This window comes from Sapajus apella, unplaced genomic scaffold (assembly GCF_009761245.1).
Source record: "Sapajus apella isolate SASKATOON/1434 unplaced genomic scaffold, GSC_monkey_1.0 scaffold54, whole genome shotgun sequence".
Taxonomy (NCBI): Eukaryota; Metazoa; Chordata; class Mammalia; order Primates; family Cebidae; genus Sapajus; species Sapajus apella.
The window spans coordinates 9,762,867-9,788,237 of NW_022436994.1; the positions used below are offsets into that span (position 1 = coordinate 9,762,867).

At 48.5% G+C, this 25,371-nt stretch overlaps 1 protein-coding gene and 1 pseudogene across 6 annotated transcripts in view; one reads left to right on the forward strand and one right to left on the reverse strand.

The window, feature by feature from the left end:
* The first annotated feature begins 11,356 nt into the window (after positions 1 to 11,356).
* Positions 11,357 to 12,881, forward strand: LOC116527470 (annotated as a pseudogene).
* Positions 12,882 to 21,416: 8,535 nt separating this feature from the next.
* Positions 21,417 to 25,371, reverse strand: part of OGDH (oxoglutarate dehydrogenase) — a 90,504-nt gene continuing 86,549 nt past the window's right edge. For 4 of the 6 annotated variants that reach the window (XM_032244336.1, XM_032244333.1, XM_032244337.1 and 1 more), the window contains 3 exons: positions 23,104 to 23,267; positions 22,756 to 22,910; positions 21,419 to 22,615 (listed from right to left, as the gene is read on the reverse strand). In XM_032244336.1, coding sequence (XP_032100227.1) covers positions 22,495 to 22,615; positions 22,756 to 22,910; positions 23,104 to 23,267 — 440 coding nt within the window. In that variant the 3' untranslated portion in view covers positions 21,419 to 22,494. Of the gene's footprint in view, positions 22,616 to 22,755; positions 22,911 to 23,103; positions 23,268 to 25,371 lie in introns of all 6 variants that reach the window. The other 2 variants (XM_032244334.1, XM_032244338.1) reach the window with 1 other exon arrangement.

Genomic DNA, 25,371 nt, shown 5'->3' on the forward strand with positions numbered 1-25,371 from the left:
AGGCATGAGCCACTGTACCTGGTTGTTCTTTCACTTTTTTGATGGTGACTAAAATTAAATTAAAAACTTACAATTTTAATTTTCATGAAATACACTTTATTGTTTCTTTTATTGCTTGTGCTTTTAGTGTTATATGTAAAAAACTATGGCCTAATCCAAGGTCACAAAGATTTATACCTATATTTTCTTCTAAGAATTTTATAGTTTTAGCTCTTACATTTAGGTCTTTCATGCATTTGGGTTAATTTTTGTATATAGTGTAAGGTATGGGTTCAACTTTATTCTTTGGCATGTAGAGATCCTGTTGTCCCAGCATGATTTCGTCTTCCTTCCTTGCTCCTTCCTCCCTCCCTCTCTCTCTCTTTCTTTTTCTCTCCCTCCTACTTTCCTTCCTTCCTTCTTTTCTTTCTTTCCTTCCTTCCTTCTCTCTCTCTCTTTTTCCCTTTCTCCTTTCTTTCCTTCCTTCCTCTTTCTTTCTTTTCCTTTTCTTTCTTTCTTTCCCTTTCTTTTTTTCTTTCTTTCTTTCTCCTTCCTTCCTTTTTTCTTTTTTTTTTTTTGAGACGCAGTTTCGCTCTTGTTACCCAGGCTGGAGTGCAATGGCGCGATCTCGGCTCACCGCAACCTCCGCCTCCTGGGTTCAGGCAATTCTGCTGCCTCAGCCTCCTGAGTAGCTGGGATTACAGGCACGCACCACCATGCCCAGCTAATTTTTTGTATTTTTAGTAGAGACGGGGTTTCACCATGTTGACCAGGATGGTCTCGATCTCTTGACCTCGTGATCCACCCGCCTCGGCCTCCCAAAGTGCTGGGATTACAGGCTTGAGCCACCGCGCCCGGCCTCTTTTTTCTTTCCTTCTCTTTTTTTCTCTTTCTTCCTTTCCCTTCCTTCCTTCCTTCCCTCCCTCCCTCCTTCCTTCCTTCCTTCCCTCCTTCCTTCCTTCCTTCCTTATCTTGCTCTGTTGCCCAGGCTGGAAGTTAGTGGTGTGATCTCTGCTCACTACAACTTCCGCCTCCCAGGTTCAAGTGATCCTCCTCCTTCAACCTCCCAAGTAGCTGGAGGCGTAAGCCATGGTGCCCGGCTAGTTTTTGTATTTTTAGCAGACACGGGGTTTCACCATGTTGATCAGGCTGGTCTAGAACTCCTGACCTCATGATCTGCCTGCTTTGGCCTCCCAAAGTGCTGGGATTACAGGCATGAGCCACCACACCTGTGTCTGGACTTTGAATTCTATTCCATTGATTTATGTATCTCTCTTTATGACAATACCGTACTAATCTAATTACTGTAACTTTGCAGTAAGTTAAAATTGGGGCCCAGGTTCCATGGTTCACACCTATAATCCCAGTGCTGTAGGAGACTGAAGCCTGAGGATCCCTTGAGGCCAGGAGTTCAAGACCAGCCTGGGCAACTCATCTAGACCCTGTCTATACAAAAGGAAATTTTTTATTTTTTAAGATGAAGTTTCGCTCTTGTCACCCAGGGTGCAGTGCAGTGGCACAATCTCAGCTCACTGCAATCTCTGCCTCCTGGGTTCAAGCGAGTCTCCTGACTTAGCCTCCTGAGTAGCTGGAATTACAGGCACCTGCCACCATGCCTGGTTAATTTTTGTATTTTTAGTAGAGACAGGCTTTTGCCATGTTGACCAGGCTGGCCTTGAGCTCATGAACTCAGGTGATCTGCCCACCTGGGCCTCCCAAAGTGCTGGGATTACAGGTGTGAGCCACCATATCCAGCCAAAAAAAAAATTTTTCTTTTTTTTTTTTGAGATGCAGTTTCATTCTTATTGCCCAGGCTGGAGTGCAATGGTGCGATCTCAGCTCACTGCAGCCTTTGCCTCTTGGGTTCAAGTGATCCTCCCGCCTCACTTCATGAGTAGCTGAGATTACCGGTGCATGTCACCATGCCTGGCTAATTTTTGTATTTTTAGTAGGGACAGGGTTTCACCATATTGACCAAGCTGGTCTCGAACTCCTGACCTCAGGTTATCTGCCTGCCTTTGCCTTCCAACGTGCTGGGATTACAGGTGTGAGACACCACACCCAGCCTAAAAATATTTTTAAAAATTAGCTGGGCTTGGTGGCATGCACCTACCGACCTAGCGACTCAGGAGGCGGAGATGGGAGGATTTCTTGAGCTCAGGAGTTCGAGATTGCAGTGAGCTATAATTGCAGCACTGCACTCCAGCTTGGGAGAGAGACCCTGTCTGTAAAAACAAAACAAAACAAAACAAAAGGTATTGTTATATGTATACACTGTGGAATGATTAAATCAAGTAAACTAGACTGGAAACAGTGGCTCACGCCTGTAATCCCAGCACTTAGTGAGGCCAAGACGGGCAAATCACTTGAGGCCAGGAGTTTAAGCCCAGCCTGGCCAGCGTGGCAAAACTCTGTCAGTACTAAAAATACAAAAATGAGCCAGGTGCCATGGCTTATGCCCGAAATCCTAGCACTTTCAGAGGCTGAGGCAGCTGTATCACCTGAGGTCAGGAATTCAAGATCAGCCTGGCCAACATGGTGAAACCCCTCTAGCGCTACTAAAAATACAGAAATTAGCAGGGCATAGTGGCACATGCCTGTAATCCAGCTACTCAGGTGGCTGAGGCATAAGAGTCACTTGAACCTGGGAGGCGGAGACTGCAGCGAGCCATGATTGGACCTCTGACTCCAGCCTGGGTGACAGAGTGAGTCTGTCACACACACAAAAAAAAGTTAACTTATATGCCTATCTATCTGTCACTTCATATACTTATTTCTTTGTGGCAAGAACATCTAAAATTGACTCTTTAAGCAATTTTGGAATATATACTCCATTATTATTAGCTATAGTCACCATGCTGTGCAGTAGATCACTAGAACTTATTTCTCCTAACTGAAACTTTGCATGTACTAGACCAACATCTCTCTTTCCCCGTCCATTACCTCCTGCCTCCTCCTGCATCTGGTAACCACCATTCTACTCTCTACTATGATTCTGTTTTTTGAGATGTAGTCTCTGTTGCCCAGGCTGGAGGGCAGTGGCAAGGTCTCATCTCACTGCAGTCTCCACCTCCTGGGTTCAAGCAATTCTCCTGCCTCAGCCTTCCCAGTAGCTGTGATTACAGGAGTCCGCCACTATGCCTGGCTCATTTTTGTATTTTTAGTCGAGACAGGGTTTTACATGTTGGCCAGGCTGGTCCCAAACTCCTGACCTTAACTGATCCACCCACCTCGGCCTCCCAAAGTGCTGGGATTACAGGTGTGAGCCACCATGGCTGGCCAGTGTCCTGCAAACTTTAAATGTTACTAAATTTGTTTATCAGTTCTAACAGGTTATTTTTTGAAGTCCTTAGGTTATCTGTATATAACGTCATGTTATTAGCAAATAAAGACATGTTCACTTCTTTTTTTTTTTTTTTTTTTTTTGAGACGGAGTTTCGCTCTCCTTGCCCAGGCTGGAGTGCAATGGCGCGATCTCGGCTCACCGCAACCTCCGCATCCTGGGTTCAGGCAATTCTCCTGCCTCAGCCTCCTGAGTAGCTGGGATTACAGGCAGGCGCCACCATGCCCAGCTGATTTTCTGTATTTTTAGTAGAGACGGGGTTTCACCATGTTGACCAGGATGGTCTCGATCTCTTGACCTCGTGATCCACCCGCCTTGGCCTCCCAAAGTGCTGGGATTACAGGCGTGAGCCACCGCGCCCGGCTCACTTCTTTTCCTATTATGATAGCTTTTGCTTCTTTTTTCTCCCCTAATTTCTCTGGTCGGACTTCCAGTGCTATATTGAACAGAAGTGGTGAAAGTGGTCACCCTTGTCTTTTTCCTGATCTTAGGCGACAAGCTTTCAGCTTTTCACTGTTGAATATGATTTTAGCTGCTATGGGCTTGTGACACATGGCCTTTATTGTGTTGAGGACCATTACTTCTATATCTAATTTGTTGATGGATTTTATCAAAAAAGGAGGTTGAGTTCTGTCAAACCTTGAATTTTATGGTATTATTATTTTTTTGGGAGAGAGACAGAGTTTCACACTTGTTGCCCAGGCTGGAGTGTGGTGCGATCTTGGCTCACTGCAACCTCTGCTTCCCGGGTTCAAGTGATTCTCCTGCCTCAGCCTCCCGAGTAGCTGGGACGACAGGCACATGCCACCATGCCTGGCTAATTTTTGCATTTTTAGTAGAGACGGGGTTTCACCACATTGGCCAGGCTGATGTCGAACTCCTGAACTTGTGATCTGCCAGTCTCGGCCCACCAAAGTGCTGGGATTACAGGCGTGAGCCACCGCGCCTGGTGGAAACCTTGAATTTTCATATGAATTTGAACGTCAGCTTGTCAATTTCCACAAAAAAGCAAAATCTGGATTTTGATAAGGATTGTGTTGACTCTGCAGATCAGTTTGAGAAGTAATGTCATCTTATTTATATTGTCTTCCAATCCATGGACATAGGATATCTTGCCATTTATTTAGATATTCTTTATTTTTTCTTTTCTTTTTCTTTTTTTTTGAAATGGAGTCTCACACTGTACTGGCATAATCTTGGCTCACTGCAACCTTCGCTTCCCAGGTTCAATCGATTCTCCTCGCCTCAGCCTCCCAAGTAGCTGGGATTACAGGCGCCGGCCACCATGCCCAGTTAATTTTTTTTTTTTTTTTTTTGTATTTTTAGTAGAGATGGGGTTTCACTATGTTAGCCAGTCTGGTCTCGAAATCCTGACCTCATGATCTGCCTGCCTCGGCCTCCCAAAGTGCTGGGATTATAGGCATGAGCCACCATGCCTGGCCTATTTTTTCAATAATACTTTATAGTTTTCAGAGTATAAGTTTTGCACTTTTTGGATAAACTTATTCCTAAGCATTTAATTCATTTTGATCCTATTAAAAGTGGAATATTGGCCAGGCATGGTGGCTCACACCTGTAATCCCAGCACTTCGGGAGGCTGAGGTGGGCAGATCATGAGGTCAAGAGATCGAGACCATCCTGGCCAACGTGGTGAAACCCTGTCTCTACCAAAAATACAAAAATTAGCCGGACATGGTGGTGGGCACCTGTATTCCCAGCTATTCCGGAGCCTGAGGCAGGAGAATCGCTTCAATTTGGGAGGCAGAGATTGCAGTCAGCCGAGATTGTGCCACTGCACTCCAGCCTGGCAACAGAGCAAAACTCCGTTTCAAAAAAAAAAAAAAAATTAAATAAAAATGGAATGTTTTCCCTCCCTCCCTCCCTCCCTCCCTCCCTCCCTCCCTTCCCTCCTTCCTCTTCCTTCCTTCCTTCCTTCCTTGTTTCTTTCCTTCTCTTCTTTTGACAGTGTCTCCCTTTGTCACCCAGTTGGAATACAGTGGTGTGATCTCAGTCCTCTGCAGCCTTGACCTCCCAGATTCAAGTGATCCTCCCACCTCAGTCTCCCAAGTAGCTGGGACTACAGGAACAGACCACCACAACCAGCTATTTTTTTGTATTTTTGGTGGAGATGGGGTTTCATCATGTTGCCCAGGCTAGTCTTGAACTCCTGACCTCAGGTGATCTGCCCACCTCAGCCTCTCAAAGTGCTGGTGATGCAGGGTTTTTTTTTCCTTGGTGCTGCTTCACCAACTGGAGACCTCCGTGACTGGCAACCTCCTTGCCACGGCCTTGCTTGGCTCCAGGCTTGCCTCTGGAGGTACCCCACCCACTCGGTCAGGGGCTGCCCTTGGCTTGCACTCAGCCCGCAGGTGAGCCTAGGGTGCTCCAACCTGCTTCTGCCTTGGGCACCAGTGCCTGGACAAGCGGAACGCAGTGGCGCCTGAGAAAATAGAGACACCAGCGATTCCAAAGCCCCAAAGGGGGTGTTACAATGTGCTGCAGCTTTGGCTCGGGGAGCCCCGAGGTCTCAGCCCCTAGAAGCGTCATAGCTCTTCTCTCCTTCCCATTGCTCACAGTATTTGGAACACGGGGCTGGGGGGCGTGTTTAAGCCAGTTTGTGTTACAGCTCATTGAGTCCTGCTGCCCCACTCTGGTCCAGGGCTCCAAGGCTGAACCGGCCTCACTGCCGCTTCCCATCACGTGGGGCAGCTGCCTGGAGCCGGTGGAGGCCAGAGGGTGACAGTGTTAGAACAGCTCCTCTGGCACCCACTATTCAGTGGGTCCCGAGATCTTGTTCAGCATCCAAGAAGAATAAGGCTACCTGGACAACCAGAGGGTGGGAAGGGCAGAGAAGAGTTTTATTGAGCAATGGAACAGCTCTCAGCTGAGAGGGGACTGGGAGGGTCCCACCCACACGTGTGGCTGAGTCTGGGGCTTTTTTATGGCCTCAGAATGGGGATTGCATGTTGATTGGTTTGTGAGTATGCAAAAAAGGCTAAAAAAGAGGTACCACTCAAAGATGGACTTGACTGCAAAAAACCAGTTAGGGAAGGGTAGGCATATATGAAACAGGTGAAGGGTGGGAATCAATCAGGAAAGTGCACCAGATGGGAACAGAGGTCTTCCGTCTGGTCCGTCGATTTATCCAAGACTCATAGCTTGGTATTCAGGCTTTCAACTGTCTTCAACTTGAAGGACGGGTTTCACCGGGAACCTGCCCCTGTCTGCTGAGTGATTTGTCTGCCTGCTGCTGCTGTCACTGGGATTACAGGAGCATGCCACCTCACCCAGCCAAAATGAAATATTTTCTTTAAAAAAATGTTTTAGAGTAGAAATGGTGTCTCACTATGTCAACTAGGCTAGACTCAAACTGCTGGGCTCAAGTAATTCTCCAGCCTCAGCCTCACAAAGTGTTGGGATTATAGATGTGAGCCACCATGCCCTGCCAAAAATGGAATATTTTTTCTTGTTTTTGGAGTCGGAGTCTCACTCTGTCTCCCAGGCTGGACTGCAGTGGCACGATCCTGGCTCACTGCAATCTCTGCCTCCCGGGTTCAAGCAATTCTCTTGCCTCAGCCTCCTGAGTAGCTGGGATTACAGGCAAGCGTCACCATGCCCTGCTAATTTTGTATATTTAGTAGAGACAGGGCTTCACCATGTTAGCCAGGCTCATCTCAAACTCCTGACCTCAGGTGATCTGCCCACCTCAGTCTCCAAAGTGCTGGGATTACAGGCGTGTGCCACCATGCCTGGCCGAAATGGAATATTTTTAAAATTTTATTTTCAGTTTGTTCATTGCCACTATATAGAAATATAATTGATTTTTGTATTTGAGACAGAGTTTCCTTCTTGTTGCCCAGGCCGGAGTGCAATGGTGTGATCGCGGCTCATCACAACCTCCACCTCAGCCTCCCGAGTAGGTGGGATTATAGGCATTTGCCACCATGCCTGGCTAATTTTGTATTTTTAGTAGAGACGGAATTTCTCCATGTTGGTCAGGCTGGTCTTGAACTCCTGACCTCAGGTGAACTGCCTGCCTCTGCCTCCCAAAGTGCTGGGATTATAGGCGAGAGCCACTGAGCCCACCTGGCCAGAATGGTCTTGAACTCCTGACCTCAGATGATCCACTTGCTTCTGCCTCCCAAAGTTCTGGGACTACAGGCATGAACCACTGCACCTGGCCAGTATTCTCTGTATAAAATATAAAGTCATCTGCAAATAGAGATAATTTCACTTCTTTTCCAATTTGGAGGCCTTAACAGAATCTTGCTCTGTTGTCCTTCAGTCTGCAATCTACAGGCTGGAGTGCAGTGGCCTGATCAAGGCTCACTGCAGTCTCAACTTCCTGGGCTCAAGCAATCCTCCTGAGTAGCTGGGACTACAGGTGCACACCACCATGCCTGGCTAATTTTTTTGTAGAGACGGGTTTTTGCCATGTTGCCCAGGCTGGTCTCAAATTCCTGGCTGGTCTCAAATTCCTGAGCTCACGTGATTCACCCACCTCAGCTTCCCAAAGTGCTGAGATTACAGGCATGAGCCACTGTTCTTGGCCATATTTCATTTCTTGCCTAATTGCCCTGGGTAGAATCTCCAGTGCAATATTGAACAGAAGTGATGAAATGTGATTGGTCTCCCTGCCTCTGCCCTTCCCTCAAAGAAAGCAGCCAAAGGGGGCCCTGTAAAGCATAAGCCAGCACATGACACTCCTCTCAGAACCCTGTAGTGGTTTCCCATTGCACTCGTGGTCAAAGGAGACCCAGTCCCTTTAAGGTGTGACACACTTGGGCCAAGCTGTCTCCCTGCCTTCATCTCCTATTACTTCCTCTCCCTGCTCATTGTGCTCCAGCCACCTGGCTGACTTGCTGACTCCCGGACCTCTCCAAGTTCCTTTTCTTTCCACTTCCTGTACCCTTTCCTGTGCTGTTCCTTTCCCAGACTTCCATATGGCTCATTGTCTCATTTGTACTCGTGTTATTTTAAGTTACAGAGGTGACTAAGTGACAACATGAGGAGACCAATGCCATTGAAAGGGAAATTTAATGTAACTCATGGTTTTTCTTTTTTCTTTTTTTTTTTTAAAGATGGGGTTTCACCATGATGGCCAGGCTGGTCTTGAACTCCTGACCTCAGGTGATCCACTCACCTCGGCCTCCCAAAGTGCTAGGATTACAGGCGTGAGCCACCATGACTGGCCAGCTCACAGTTTTTCTAGAAACAAGAGGCATGCCATGCCATGTCATATGGGGAAGCACCAAGTTTGGTCAGGAGGCAGAAGCAGAATCTGGGGAGAGCCTAAGCCAGACTTTTTTTTTTTTCAGACAGGGTCTCGCTCTGTTGCCCAGGCTGGAGTGCAATGGCATGATCTCCGCTCACTGCAACCTCTGCCTCCCAGGTTCAAGCAATTCTCCTGCCTCAGCTTCCCAAGTAGCTGGGATTACAGGCACTTGCCACCATGCCCAGCTAATTTTTGCATTTTTCATATAGAAGGGGTTTCACCATGTTGGTCAGGCTGGTCTTGAACTCCTGACCTCAGGTAATTGACCCACCCACCTTGGTCTCCCAAAGTGCTGGAAGTATAGGTATGAGTCACTGTGCCTGCCCTGAGATTCTTTATTGGGTTTTTGTGGGACAGATGTGAAAAGAACATAAATTCTGGGACCCCAAAAGGAAATTCCTTATGGGCAAAGGTCAGACAGAACTCCAAGTCACCCCTCTGAGGCTCACTGGAGACAAATGCATATCTGATTGCTTCCTCTACCCTATTGTTTATATAAAAAAGCAGATCCACTGAGCCAGACTAAATTGTGTATTCAGTGGAAGGCTGATCGAGGACTCAAAATAATGCAACCTTTTGTTTCTTATCCACTTATGACCCGGAAGCCCCCATCTCCAGTTGTCCCACCTTACCGGATCAAACCAATGTACAGCTTACACATATTGATTGATGTCTCATGTGTGCCTGCAATGTATAAAAGCAAGCTGTACCCTGACCATCTTGGGCACATGTCCTCAGGACCGCCTGAGGCTGCATCATGGGTGTGTCCTTAACCTTGGCAAAATAAACTTTTGAAATTGACAGACCTGTCTCAGATATTTTGGGTTCACACAGGCAAGGCAGAGCAAGGCGAACAGTTTAGGATTTGCTCACTTGAATAATTGTAGTGGGCTTTGGAATACTGGGGCTGTCCAAGTTTTCTGGAATTTGGCTGTGTGTTGATTTCAGGCAGAGGAAATATTCACTTGGTATGTGTGTGTTTTATAAAGAAGATGGCTGGGCATGTAGGCTCTAAACTGATTAGTTTGCAGGTAAAAAGTATATTCTGAGGGAGGACTTTGCTAAGAATTGACTAACCCTAGGAAGGGTAATCTTTCTCCAGCCAGCAAGGTCACACATGCTAGAGCATTAAGAATACAGAAAAGAGGCCAGGCACCGTGGCTTACACCTGTAATCTCAGCACTTTGGGAGGCTGAGGTGGGCGGATCACTTGAGGTCAGGAGTTCAAGACCAGCCTGGCCAACATGGTGAATCCCTACTAAACATACAAAAATTAGCTGGGCATGGTGGCGCACACCTGTAATCATAGCTACTTGGGAGGCTGAGGCACAAAAATCACTTGAACCTGGGAGGTGGAGGATTGCAGTGAGCCAAGATCGCACCACTGGACTCCAGCCTGGATGACAAAGAGAGACTCCACCTAAAAAAAAAAAAGATACAGAAAATAAAGCTGGGCAGGGTGGCTCATGCCTATAATCCCAGTGTTATATTTGACCGGAGCGTAGAAAGTTATCACCAAGACAAAAGTATGCCAGATTGCAGGGTCATTTATTATGCCGGCGACCACAGAGGACTCACGTCTCTCCAACCTGTGGTGCCAAAAGGAGGGTACCACGATTTTTTATACCCAAAAAACCACCTTGGGAGTGGGGGTGAGGGGCGGGGATGGGGATGAAAAGGTTTCGGACATTCCAAGGGCTAGGGGATTCTGTGATTCACCTCCTGGGTGGAGACAAGGGCGGGGGTCTCCGGACATTCCAAGGGCCAGGGGACTTTTGTCATTCTGTTTGTTACTTCAGTGATTTACAGAAGTCAAGATATACATTTGTTTACACATCGTCTTGGTGGTGATAGAAGTCACAGATTTTAGCAGTTACTGATAAGAAAAGGTAAGCAGCTTTACATAGTTTTGCAGAACAAACTAGCAGTTCTATTTACAGAGGCCAAGGACAGTAGTTATTGTGAGGAGAATGGGGCAGCCATTGCAACTTATTTAAAAAACAGTTTTGGGCCAGGCGCGGTGGCTCAAGCCTGTAATCCCAGCACTTTGGGAGGCCGAGGCGGGTGGATCACGAGGTCAAGAGATCGAGACAATCCTGGTCAACATGGTGAAACCCCGTCTCTACTAAAACTACAAAAAATTAGCTGGGCATGGTGGCACGTGCCTGTAATCCCAGCTACTCAGGAGGCTGAGGCAGGAGAATTGCCTGAACCCAGGAGGCGGAGGTTGCGGTGAGCCGAGATCGCGCCATTGCACTCCAGCCTGGGTAACAAGAGCGAAACTCCGTCTCAAAAAAAAAAATTTAAAAAAAAAAAAAAAAAAAAAAAAAACAGTTTTGCTCAGGTTCTGGCTCTAGGCCAGCACAATATCACACCAGCACTTTGGAGGGTGGGCTTGGGCTTGAACCCAGGGATTTGAGAGCAGCCTGGGCAACATGAGGCGAAACTCTGTGTCTACAAAAACATATATATACAGAAATTAGCCAGGGGTGGTGGCAAGTGATTGTAGTCCCAGCTACTTGGCAGGGGAAGTGGAGGCTGCAGTGATCACACCACTGCACTTCACCCTGGGTGACAGAGTAAGACTCTGTCTCAAAAAAAAAAAAAAAAGAAAGAAAGAAGAAGGCTGGTGCAGTGTCTCACGCCTGTAATACCAGCACTTTGGGAGGCTGAAGCGGACAGGAGAAACCCCGTTTCTACTAAAAATACAAAATTAGCGATATTGAACTCAAATTGGAAGAGGTGAGTCTGGTCTCAAAATGGAGGTAAAACCACCACCCGGTCGCTCCCAGCGCCAATCCAGCTGTTGCCATCGCTGCTGGGGGGAGGAGGGCCTTGATCCAAAGGAACCACAGCAGTTGAGAAAACTGTTTATTGGTGGTCTGAGCTTTGAAACTACAGATGATAGTTTAAGAGAACATCCTGAGAAATGGGGCACACTCAGATTGTGTGGTAATGAGAGATCCCCAAACAAAACGTTCCAGGGGCTTTGGTTTTGTGACTTACCTTGTGTTGAGGTGGATGCGGCAATGTGTGTTCCACCACACAAGGTTGATGGGCATGTCGTGGAACCAAAGAGAGCTGTTTCTAGAGTGAATTCTGTAAAGCCTGGTGCCCATCTAACAGTAAAGAAAATTTTTGTTGGTGGTATTAAAGAAGATACGGAAGAGTATAATTTGAGAGATGACTTTGAAAAGTATGGGAAGATTGAAACCATAGAAGTTATGGAAGACAGGCAGAGTGGAAAAAAGAGGATTTGCTTCTGTAACTTTTGATGATCATGATACAGTTGATAACATTGTTGTTCAGAAATATCACACTATTAATGGGCATGATTGTGAAATGAAAAAGGCCCTTTCTAAACAAGAGATGCAGTCTGCTGGATCCCCGAGAGGCCGTGGAGGTGGATCTGGCAATTTTATAGGTCACGGAGGAAACTTTGGAGGTGGTGGAGGTAATTTTGGCCGTGGTGGAAACTTTGGTGGAAGAGGAGGTTATGGTGGTGGAGGTGGTGGCAGTAGAGGCAGTTATGGAAGAGGCGATGGTGGATATAATGGATTTGGTGATGGTGGCAACTATGGCGGGGGTCCTGGTTATAATAGTAGAGGGGGCCATGGTGTGGTGGACCAGGATATGGAAACCAAGGTGGTGGATATGGTGGCGGTGGTGGAGGATACGACGGTTACAATAAAGGAGGAAATTTTGGCGGTGGTAACTATGGTGGCGGTGGAACTATGGTGGTGGTGGGAACTATGATTTTGGAAATTATAGTGGACAACAGCAATCAAATTATGGACCCATGAAAGGGGGCAGTTTTGGTGGAAGAAGCTCCGGCAGTCCCTATGGCAGTGGTTATGGATCTGGTGGTGGAAGTGGTGGATCTGGTGGCAGAAGGTTCTAAAAACAGCAGACAAGGGCTACAGTTCTTAGCAGGAGAGAGAGCGAGTTGTCAGGAAAGCTGCAGGAGACTTTGAGACAGTCGTCCCAAATGCATTAGAAGAACTGTAAATATCTGCCACAGAAGGGGCGATGATCCATAGTCAGAAAAGTTACTGCAGCTTAAACAGGAAACCCTTCTTGTTCAGGACTGTCATAGCCACAGTTTGCAAAAAGTGCAGCTATTGATGAATGCAATGTAGTGTCAATTAGATGAACATTCTCGAGGTCTTTTATCTGTTGTGGCTTTTTCTTTTTCTTTTCATTACATCAGGTGTATTGCCCTGTAAATTGTGGTAGTGGTACCAGGAATAAAAAATTAAGGAATTTTTAACTTTTAAAAAAAAATACAAAATTAGCTGGGCATGGCGGCACATGCCTGTAATCCCAGCTACTCAGGCAGGAGAATCACTTGAACCTGGAGACAGAGGTTGCGGTGCCAAGATTGCACCACTGCACTTCAGCCTGGGCAGCAGAGTGAGACTGTCTCAAAAAAAAAAAAAAAAAATGCTAATCCAATTGGCCCTGTGATTAATGGATGCCAAACAGACAAATTCACAATCTGAGAAAACTGGTATCCAGAGGCGAAAGTATCCTACGATGCCTAGGAAGGACAGCAGCTGTTGTTTCGTGGATGGGGTTGGGGTTTGGGAAATTATCTGGATACAGTTGGCAGGGAGAACGCATCTCCAAAAAGGAAAGAAAAAAGATTCCATTTTTTTTAGGACGCAGGCTAGATAGAGGTGAAGATGAGGAATAGAGGGCGGAATATTGCCCCTGGCAAAGGAGGTAAGTTTTAAGGAAAAGAGTAGGGCCAAGGAGAAGGAGCAAGCAGCTACCAGGGTTTTCAGTAGGTGTCCCTGACTGTAACGTGGCTGAGTGATCAAGGCAGGCGTCCCTGTGACTGACTGTCTTCCCGAATCCATGATTGACGTTGGAGTTTTTGAGCGAGACGGGGAGACTTGTCTCCTCTGTCTCTACTTGAATAAAGAGTGTTTCCTTTGTCTCTACTAGAAGGAGAAAGATTTAAAGAAAAAGAGAGAGAGAGGGAGAGACTTGTCTCCTTTTCTGTACCTAGGAGAAGAATTTAAAGGAAGAGAGAGAGAGAGAGAGAGAGAGAGAGAGAGAGAGAGAGAGACTTGTCTCCTTTTCTCTAAAGGAAAAGAGAGAGAGAGAGAGGGAGAGTTGCCGGGCGCGGTGGCACGCGCCTGTAGTCCCAGCTACTCCGGAGGCGGAGGTGGGAGAACTGCTTGAGCCCAGGAGTTCTGGGCTGTAGCGCGCTATGCCCATCGGGTGTCCGCACTAAGTTCAGCATCAATATGATGACTTCTTGGAAGTGGGGGACCACCAGGTTGCCAAAGGAGGGGTGAACCGGCCCAGGTTGGAAACGGAGCAGGTCAAAACTCCTGTGCTGATCAGTAGTGGGATCGCGCCTGTGAATAGCCACTGCATTCCACCCTGGGCAACATAGGGAGACCCTGACTCTAAAAAATAAATAAAAAACAAAAGAGGGAGAGTCTGCTTACCCAATCTAAAGGTGGTGGGAGAGCTGTTTGGCATGCTAAGTGTGAGCTGCTGATCTGGTCTGATGTGTTGAGGTCTCAGGTGGGTCTCTTCCCAGAGGGGGAGCAGGGACAGGGGGCTGGTCTCCCCAAAGGACTACCCCTGAAACTGTCCCGGGATTCAGCACCAACTGTTAAAATGCAGGCTCTGAATGAAGAGGCCCCCTGCCCCCTGCCACTGAAACAGGCTTTGTGTGAGCAACATGGCTGTTTATTCACCCAGGTGAGGGTGAGCTGAGTCTGAAAAGAGAGTCAGTGGAGGGCGGTGGGATAGGAGTTGGTTTTATAGGTTTGGGGTAGGCAGTGGAGAGTTACAGAATTTACAGTGTAGGGCAGTTTTTGCAAGCTGGGAGGGGGTCATAGGGTCTGGAGTCATGAGGTTGACCAAGGTTGGTTACAAAGTCCAATTGCCTTATCAATTGAGGCAGGAATAAGGAACAACAGAGAATCTCTCAAAATTAATTAGGCACCGCAGGGCTTGATCGTTTCTTCTCCTTTTGTGGTTTTCCAGTTACTTCAGACTTTTGGGTTTTGGGAGGCCATCCAGAGGTGTATGTGCAGGTCACGGGGGTCGCCATGGCTAGACTTAGGGTATGGCCTATGGTGCAGCCAGTTAGCCATTTATACCTTACAAAAACAAAGTTAGAAAACTTTGTATTTCTTTTCTCTTTTCTTTTTTTGAGACAGAGTTTCATTCTGTCACCCAGGCTGGAGTACAGTAGCGCAATCTTGGCCCACTGCAACCCCTGCCTCCAGGGTTCAAGCGAATCTCCTACCTCAGCCTCCCAAGTAGCTAGGATTACAGCCATGCACCCCCACACCTGGCTAATTTTTGTATTTTTTATAAAGACAGAGTTTCACCATGTTGGCCAGGCTGGTCTCAAACTCCTGACCTTGCGATGTGCCCACCTCAGCCTCCCGAAGTGCTGGGATTACAGGTGTGAGCCACTATGCCCAGCCTATAAGGTTTTAAGAATTGGGTTTAACATTAATAATACACTAAAGTAAAGGTGAAGTTTGTCTTATTTGGTACAAAAATTATACAGGAAGCATTGTCAAATTGAAATGGTGTTTGGCTTTCTTTGGGTTGTATTTTTATAAACATGTTATTGGTATGTGTCCCAAAATAATGGGAAACTCATAATTCTGATATGACTTAGTGTATGTTATTGATAATTATAATTATTACATAAAATCATTGTATGCCACAGAAATAACCAAATTTGTTAATCATGTTGTTGACTGTGGCTAAGATATTTTGTCATCCATATATAATTGTCTTGTTTTGGTCCTCTTTATAAGGTGGTTTATAATCAATTATGGAACTCTAACAGATGTTTGTGAATGCAGGTTTCTGATATTCAAGATTGTGATATTACAGTAGAGGAAAAAACTTTCAGGACTCTCATGGAGAGCTGAAATGTTCATGAATATCAAACAGAACAGGAGTTAACTGCATGGACTAAACTAACAGAAGCCTGAAGTAATCTTTTTAAACTTTTTGCTTAAAATGTTGCTAATCCTTTGCTTTGTTTTTCTGAGTTAAGAAAAATTTTCCTTTTAGCTATTTCTCGTTTTAAACAATTGATTATACTCCTGTGCACAAAATTTGGAACATATTTGTTTCTCTCTACCTGATTTCTCCAGAATTTGGAAACTAGTTGTGAGTATTCTTAAGTTATGGCAATGTAGTTATTGGCATAAGTGCAACAAGAATTGGTTTTCAGTCAGGCATGGTGGCTCACATCTGTAATACCAGCACTTTGGGAGGCCAAGGCGGGTGGATCACCCAAATTCAGGAGTTCAAGACCACCTTGGCCAACATGGTGAAACCTCATCTCTACTAAAAATACAAAAATTAGTCAAACATGGTGGCAGGCACCTGTATGTTGTCCCAGTTACTCAGGAGGCTGAGGTGGCAGAAGCGCTTGAACCTGAGAGCCAGAGGTTGCAGTAAGCTGAGATCACGCCATTGCACCACACCCTAGGTTACAAGAGCAAAACTGTCTTTTAAAAAATCTGTTTATTTTTGCAACAAGACACAATTTGAGAAATGGGTTATTTAAGGCTGGGCTTGGTGGCTCATGCCTGTAATCCCAGCATTTTGGGAGGCCAAGGTGGGTGGATCACGAGGTCAGGAGTGCAAGACCAGCCTGGCCAAGATGGTGAAACCCCATTTCTATCAAAAATACAAAATAATTAGCCAGGCATGATGGCGGGCACCTGTAATCCCAGCTACTCAGGACACTGAAGCAGAGAATTGCTTGAACCCAGGAGGCAGAAGTTGCACCTGGCTGGGAATCAGAGTTTTAAAGGATGGTTTTGTGGGCGGGGGGAGGCAACCAGTGAGTCAGGAGTGTTGGCTGGTTGGGTTGGACATGAAATCATAGGGAGCTGAAGGTGTCCTCTTCTGCTGGGTCAGTTCTTGGGTGGGGGCCACAAGATCACATGAGCCAGTTTATCAATCTGGGTGGTGCCAACTGACCCATGTAGTGCAGGGTCTGCAAAATATCTGAAGCACTGATCTTAGGTTTTACAACAGTGACGCTATTGCCAGGACTGACTTGGGGAGCATCAGAGTCTTGTAGTATCCAGGGGCATGACTCCTAAACCAAAATTTCTAACTTGTTGACTAATTTGTTAGTCCTACAAAAGCAGTCTAGTCCCAGGCAAGAAGGGGATTGTTTTGGGCAAAGGCTGTTATTATCTTTATTTCAAACTATAATCCTATAAACTAAGTTCCTCTCAAGGTTAGTTCAGCCTATGCACAGGAATGAACAAAAACAGCTTGGAGGTCAGAAACAGGATGGAGCTGGCCAGGTCAGACCTGTGTCACTGTCTCAGTTACAATTCTGCATTGACAGTTTTAGGAGGTCCCTCTGGGGAAGTAGAAGTGACCAGCATTGGGCTGGAGTTAGAAAGCTCTTACAATACAGAATGAATACGTTTGTGGTGACTTGAACCCCAAAGAGCAAGTGCCAACCACTCAGTAAATAAACCCTGGATGAAGAGTGGGGAGGGGGTTGAGGGAGCTCTATCCTAACTTTGGAAAGTCTAGGCAGGACCTGGCCCACTGTGGTATAAGGGGCTCTGGTGTTGAGTCTTGGAAGGAAAGAGCTATGGTAGCTTCCCAACATGATGGCCAAAGTCCTCTTCCACTTTCCTATTACCAGCCTTTCCGCTCAGCCTTTAATTACCGCCTCTCTAATGGAGGGAGAGTTTAATAGACAAACAAGTATCCCTTCATCCTGGAAGCCCAAGGGAGTCCCTGCCATGTGGCAGGCACTGCAACCAACGTGGGGGACAGCAAACAAGCCAGGGGCAGGATGGTGACACACACAGAGCTCCTGAGTGATGGGCCGGGCTAGGGGGGAGTGGGCTCCACAGACAAGGCAGGGAAAGGGACTCCAGGGAGAGGGAGCAAGGAGATGAGGAGGGGGCACCTAGTTCCTCTCCAGGTCCTCTTTGGGCTGCCTGGAGCGCCAGTGGGGAGGGAGGACAGCCCCTAAGCAACCAGACTGCTGGGGAAGGTGAGCTATTGGTTTCCTGCAGAGGACAGACAGCATGAAATCTGAGTTTGAAGATCATTCTGCAGTAACAAGGCAGTCCATACAGCCCTCAAGAGACAAGCAGGTGGCTCCTGGCATAGCCCCAGCAGGGGGAGGGAATAAGGGGTACAGGATGCCCAGTGGCACTGCCAGGTTACTGGCATGGCTGATTTAAAAAACTTAGGGAGGGACAAGATCTGGGGCTGGGTGGAGAAGAAAAGAAGACTCCCCTTGGACATCTAGACTCAGCCCCTGATCTGCAGAGGAACATGGTTAGCTGTCGGGGCCCTGCTCCCCCCACCTCCTTTTTCTCCACTGTCTGATCCTGTGCCTCAGGGACCAGGACCCCCACCCACAGATGACTCATAGGACCCAGCGAGTCTCCAGGCTCTGATCCGTAAAGCCAATGGCTTCCCTGACATTTCCACCAGGATGTCACAAAGCCAGTGGCCTCCCTGACATTTCCACCTGGATGTCACAAAGCTTTCAAATTCAGCCTCCTCCCCTGCCACACCCCTCTGACCTACTTTCTCTCAGTTCCACGTTGCGGTTGGCCAGGCAAGCCTTCCTGACATCTGTCTTCCTTCAACTCATGTTTCCTTCTCACCTGGATCTCTAAGCTCCATCCATTTCCCTTCAACACCTCTGGGTGTGGGTAACATCTGCTCCTACAGACCACTAGGGCCTCTGGACACACTCATCTGGTCACCAACCTGTTTACATTCCTTTCCTGGCCTCTGGCTACAATTAGGCAAAACTGTTCCTTGATCCACAGCCCAGACCCTTCACCAAACTTAAGTGCTAAACCCTGTTAAGCCTGACCTTCAGGACCAGAGCGAGCAGAGGAAATGAGAGAGGCCTGGCACAGAGGGAACAGCCCCTATCCTTGGGGCCTGTTCAGCAGCGACTATTCCTAGGGTTGCTTCCCTAGACAGGACAGAAGTCTGGGCAGGAAGGGACTCTGCCCAGGGTGTCCAGGTCAAGAGTCCCAGAGGCAAACCAGAACACAGCTCTGCACTGGGGAGGGCTGGAAAGGAGACAGGGTCTTGGCAGGTCTCAAGGCTGACAAACCACACCCAACACACCAGTGGAGAGAGCGCTGGAGGGGGAGACCCTCTGGCAGGGGGCCTGGGTGGACTTGGGCACTTGGAAGTTAACAGAAGTTCCCGTGGCAATCTGGGGCCCTAAGCCCATGAGCCAGGTTGGGGGCTGGCGAGGCCCTAGGGAGGAGAGGTCTGGGAAGATGGGTGAGGTTGGTTGGGTGAATGAGGCCATAGGAGGAGGGTAATGTGGCCCCTTTGGGTATACTGGAGAAAACCCCCAGCTCTGGCCCTCATTCAAGGAAGTCTTTGATGATTTGTTTTGGGGACTGAGAGAGCCAGGTATGCACTGGAGTGGGCAGAGCAGGAGTCCCTGAGCAGAGACCTGCTGGCATATCACGGAATGCTACACGGGGACATTTCTACCATCTCCGCAGTGAAATCCCAGTTGAATACTACCCCGACAGGGAGCTCACTACCCCACCAAAGTTAGGCCTGAAGTATCACTGGGCATCCAACTCTCTGTTTCTGCTGGAGGAAAAGGAGGGAATCTGGGTGTAGGGTTCCTAGTCACTCCAGTGGGGCTGGCAGCCTCTTTTGACTTCTCAGGTGTGGACCTTTGCAGAAACATGCGGATGGGTGATGCCTCAGCCGGTCATTCCCCAATCCCCACCCCCAGAAAGCACGAGCTCTCAGACCATAGTGAGTTCATGGGCTGGTGATGTCTCTCACCCTCGCCCACCCCACCAGTCACTAGCCATGGCATTTGGGTGAGGGGGGCTGGCTCTGAAGCTCCCTCCCCAGTGGAGCGAGCTGACATTCTCACATCTAGCTTAGCTATTTTGAATCCAGAAGTACCTTTTCTATACCCAGAAAAGCACAAGGACGTTGACAGTGATGTTGGGTAGGTTATGTCCCTGTCTGCACTGCCCAACTGGCAACAATTCAGGAGCTTCAGGGATGAGTCACAGGGCCAAGCTGCTCACCAATGACCAGGACAAGGCCTCTTTCTCCTAAAAATGATTTGCATTTCCCTTCAGCTCACCTACACCACACCATGCCTACTACACATCCATGACACTAACCCAAGCTCTGCTGTTCGGTACACACACACACACACACACTCTCTCTCTCTCTCCAGTCCTGGCCCACAAAGTCTTGTCTAAACACACAAGATGCTGCCTAGACTGTGTGGAGCTTCTTCCTTTTAACAATTGTTTTCCAATTTCAGGAAATGGGACAATTAACTGAAACAGAAGAAAACTAGAGAACCATCTGCATGACATCATGTGTGAGTACCTGATCCAGCAGGTTCTATTCCCGATCTTTCCAGAGCCTTTACAAAGCCCCGTTCTCACAGGGTGTTAAGGGTCATAGACCTGCACCGGCAACTTAGGAAGACCACTACCCCACTTACTTCGAGATTCCAGAGGAGCTTTGTCTGTTACTGTGGTCACACTACCGTCAGGATGCCCTAGGTGTCACCATGCTGAGCTGCTTCGGGAGCCAACTCAAGCCCCACTCCCTGGGGAGTGTTCCCAGACCCTCAGAACCAGTTTAGGAGTTTGGGCTCTGCTCACCCAGCTGTTCTGCTTCCCTGGCCTGCTGGGAAGCAGAGGCCGGTCCCAGCTTCCCTTGTTGCAGCATACCCTGTGGCCATTTTTCCAGGATATATACAGGGTCTTGCTCTGTCACCCAGCCAGGAGTGTTCTAACAGCTCCCTGCAGCCCTGACCTGCCAGGCTTGGGCGATCCACCCACCTCAGCCTCCTGAGTAGCTGGGACTACAGGTATGTGCCATCACACCCTGCTGATTTTTAAATTTTTTTGTAGGGTTTGGGGGGGGGGTCTCACTATGTTGCCCAGGCTGGCCTTGAACTCCTGGCCTGAGGCAATCCTCCTACTTTGGCCTTCCATAGTACTGAGATGACAGGTGTGAGCCACCCTGCCCAGCCAGAATTTTGGGTAGGTGGTGAGGCACAGGGAGGTGGCACTGGCCACCAGCAGACACATGCAGGAGCGTGTCTATAGCACTGGAGGTGGCAGCGGCAGGTCTTCACACCCACCCCAGGACCAGCCCCACCTGGCACTGGCTGGTGGTCACGCTTCCAATTGGAAGAACCCTGAGCCATGCTGCAAAGGGACAACAGGATAAATCACGGGAGCCAGGCAGGTGCTCCCTAGAGAACAGGGTGGTGAGTCAGAGGCTTGACCCCACTTAAGCTCTTCCTCCGGGGTAAGATTGGTTCAGTGCTCAGGAAGCCAATACCTGGCTTGTTGGGGGATGAAGCTCTTGGCCAGAGGGGACCCCGGGGTGTGTGCTGGTAAGGGGCCCCATCTCCAGGTTGGAAGCGCTGCTTGGTCTCTAGGACGCACTAATTAACAAACATGTGGTTAGGGTGAACCCACAGGCACGCTGGCTCAAATGCAGAGGCACAGAGCACAGAGTGCTATCTCCAAGGTAGCATGTGGGAAAAGACCCAGAACAGGGAAAACTCAGAAACAGGGCTGCACCCAAACACCCTGGCGGCTCAGGCCACCTCTGCCTTGTTCACAATGATGGCTTTGCCTGCAAGGGAGTGTGTAGAGGGCCACGGGGTGAGGGCCTACAGGCCGTGGTCATGGCTCCCCCTGTCCAATGAGGAGAGGGCTGTTTCCCAGGCGGGTTAGGAGGGGCCTGGCCTAGCCCCACCCCCTCAGGGGCGAAGGCGGAACAGACAGACAGAGCAGACAGGCCTGCGGATAACTTAGTTTATGAGTCAAGCCAATGCAATGCAAAATTGTTTCTGTTCCTTTTTTTTTTTTTAACCAAAATAAATAAATCAGATCTGTCCCTGTGAAGGTCAGAGTGATGAATGAGGGGGAGCTGGCCCCTTGGCCATGGCCTGCCCCTCACCCCCGGCCCCTCCTCTCCCTCTTCTGACCTGCTTTGGCACAGCAAAGAAAATGATGCATCAGAAAGTCTCCACTGGGTTAAAGGAGAAAGAGTGGTGGGGTGGGGCAGGAGGCCCAGGGAGGAGGTGGGGGGAGGTGGAGGGTTGACAGGACCAAGACAGCGCAGCCAGTTCCCCTGCGGTGGCAACCTGAGGGGGGCTTCCTGGCCACGCACAGACTCAGTAGGCTCCAGGTGCTGTCTGAGCCCAGGCAGGGTGGGTGGGGCATGCTTGGACCCCACATACAGCCTGAAACCCTTGAAGAAACAGCAGAGAATGGATACTGCAGAGACCAAAGCTGCCCTCTGTGCCAGGTCACACCAAGGCTCTCCGCCAGCTGCCCTGTGTCATCCTCAGTTCACACCACAGCTGGGGCCCAGCCCAGAAACCTCTGCCAGCCATGACTGGATCCAACCCTAGGCTCCTCTACAGATTCTAAAGCTCAGCCTCAAGATGAAGCTATCCTAGTCCCAAATACAGGAGCCTGTGCCTTGCTGGGTGGCAGGGGTTGCCAGCAAACTAGGAAGCCACACGAGGCCCAGTCCCTACCCGAGGGGGTGACACTGGTGGGGAGGGATGGGGACAGCGCTGACCCCTCCCTAAGGACATCCCTCAGGGGCTACCTTTCCTCCTCCTGCTCCCCCACGGCCTCCTGGAAAGCTGCTCAGAAGTCAGCGAAGCCTGGGCAGCGTGTGGCCTATGGGGCAGCCAAGCACTGGAGGGGACGATAGCCTAACTCCTACGAGAGCAGAGGGAGGGGTGCGGCACAGCGAGGAGGGCGGCGGTGTGGGCTGCGCTGAGGCACTATTCTTTAGTTGAGAAGCAAGGGGCAGTCATGGGTATGGAGAGGGCAGTGGCCCGAGCAACCCTAGGCAGCATCTATGACAAGTTCTTGAAGACGTCCAGGTCGAAGGCCGTGTCCAGGAGGCGCTGCAGTTCTGTCAGGTGGGTTTTCTTGTTGCCGGTGGCTGGAGCAGCTGCTGGGTCCCGGCCGGCATACCTGAGAGATGGAGGGAAGGGACAGTGAGGGCAGTGGCCACTGAGTGGGCCCAGCCCATCTCTGCTGCGTGTGCCTGGCTAACTGCCCACTGGCCTGAGGGGAGAGTCCCACAGCCTTCCTGGCAGGGACCGAGGCCTTACCAGACGGGCTTGGCACGGCTGATGGTGGTCCGAAGTCTCGGCTTCACGTAGTCATAGTAGCCTTGGTTCTTGTGCTCCTCCTGGCACCAGGCCAGCTCAGCATTGGGGTACTTCTGCACCTCCTTCAGCAGGAGGTCAAAGGGGAATGGCGACAGCTAGGAGACAGCAGGGGTCACATCAAAAAGGGGAAACTTAGAGAGTAGGCAAGATCCAGCAAAGGGAAACTGGTGTTCTGAGCAGGGGAGCTCAGGAATCTGAGGGCTGCACCCCTAGCAAGGCTGTTCCGTAAAGGCACCAGAGCCCTGACCTCTGCAAGGGGGACACCCTGACGGCACCACCCACCCTCACCTGCTCGATCCTTGTGATGGCCACCTGCCCCACCATATCACGTGCTTTGCGCTCCCGAGTGAGGTCATAGTACACCTTGCCAGTGCAGAAGAGAAGCCTTTTGACATTCTCTGGGTTCTGAGCCGCAGGGCCATCTTCTGGGATCACCCGCTGGAAGTGGGTTCCTACAAGAGAATTCCCATGGCTGGGCTGGTTCTCTCAGGGATGTGGCTGAGAGCCCTCCTGGAGCCAGGGCTGTGCCATGGACTGCTGCCAGGACATGCAGCTTTCAAGGGTTAGAGATGCTTCCCATTCACCAGCCTCTGATGCCCTGTATTTGCTCAGACCAAGCGCACTTTGAAAAGCACATAATGTGTAACAAACACACAGCAGACATGGCCAGTTCAGGGTATCAAGTAACACCAGGCTATCCTTCAAAACACCTTGTCCTAGACTTCAGGAACAAGTAAGTATATTAAAACATCCCATGTTCACTCCATTTCTACTGCTCAGGATTTTACAAATATAAATACTTTCAACACAATCTGAGAAAATATTCAGATAGAGAATAGTGGCTTGGCTGGGTGTGGTGGCTCAGGACACCACAGTACTTTGGGAGGCTGAGGCAAGAGCATCCCTTGAGCTCAGGAATTCAAGACCAGCCTGGGCAACATGGTAGTACTCCATCTCTATAAAAAAGAAGAAAACTTAGGCCAGGCACAGTGGCTCATGCCTGTAATCTCAGCACTTCGGGAGGCTAAGGCGGATGGATCATGAGGTCAGGAGTTTGAGACCAGCCTGACCAACATGGTGAAACCCCGTCTCTACTAAAACTACAAAAAAATTAGTTGAGGCTGGTGGCGTGAACCAGCTACTCAGGAGGCTGAGGCAGGAGAACTGCTTGAACCTGGGAGGTGGAGGTTGCAGTGAGCCAAGATCATGCCGCTATACTTCAGCCTGGGCAACAGAGTGAGACTCCGTCTCAAAAAGAAAAAAAAAAGTGGGTTGAAGGGTACAAACATACAGTTAGATAGAAGGAATAAATTCAGTATTTTATAAACGAGTAAGGTTAACATACATTGTACTAGGGTGATGGATTCCCTAATACCCCGACTTAAGCACTACACATCATATACACGTAACTAAAACCAGTTGTGTTTTTAAACACTAACAGTGAACAATAAGAAAAGGAAATTAGGACAATTTCATTTATGATAGCATTAAAAAGAATAAAAGGCTGGGCACAGTGGCTCACATATGTAATCCCAGTACCCTGGGGGACCGAAGTAGGAGGATCTCTTTAGCCTGGGAGTTGAGGCTGCAGTGAGTGATGATCACATCACTGCACTCTGGCTTGGGCAACAGAGTGAGGCTGTCTCAAAAGCACGCAAACAAAAATAAAAAACAAAACAGAAAAATTAGCTCAAAGTGGGTCAAAGATCCAACATAAGAGCGAAAACTACAAAACTCAGAAGAAAACATAGGGAGAAAGTTTTACAACAATGAATTTGGCAATGATTTCTCAGATATGACACCAGAGTCACAGACAACTGCAGAGTCACAGACAACTGAAGAAGAAATAAGACAAATCTGACTTCATGAAAATTAAAAACTTGTGTACATCAAAAGATACTAACAACAGCCCAGGTTCGGTGGCTCAGGCCTGTAATCCCAGCACTCTGGAAGGCCAAAGTGGGCAGATCACCTGAGGTCAGGAGTTCAAGACCAGCCTGGCCAACATGGTGAAACCCCGTCTATACTAAAAATACAAAAATTAGCCAGGCGTGGTGGTGTGTGCCTGTAATCCCAGCTACTTGGGAGGCCGAGGCAGGAGAATCATTTGAGCTAGGGAGGTGGAGGTTGCAGTGAGCCAAGATCATGCCAATGCACTTCAGCCTAGGTAATAGAGTAAGACTCCAACTCAAACAAAAACAAAAACAAAAACAAACCAACAAACAAAACAACAACAAACCCAAAAACAAAACAAAAGATAACAACAACAGAATAAAAGAGCAACCCCTAGAATGGGAGAAAATATTTGCAAATTATATTTCTGATAAGGAATTAATATCTAGAATATACAGATAACTCTTAAGACTTAAAAACAAGCAACCAGATTCAAAAATGGGCAAATGACTTGAATAGGCTGGGTTGCCGTGACTCATGCCTGTAATCTCAATAGTTGAAGAGGCCGAAGTAGGAGGATTCCTTGAGCCCAGGAGTTCAAGACTAGCCTGGGCAACCTAGTGAGACCCTGTCTCTTAAAAAAAAAAAAAAAAAAAAAAAAAC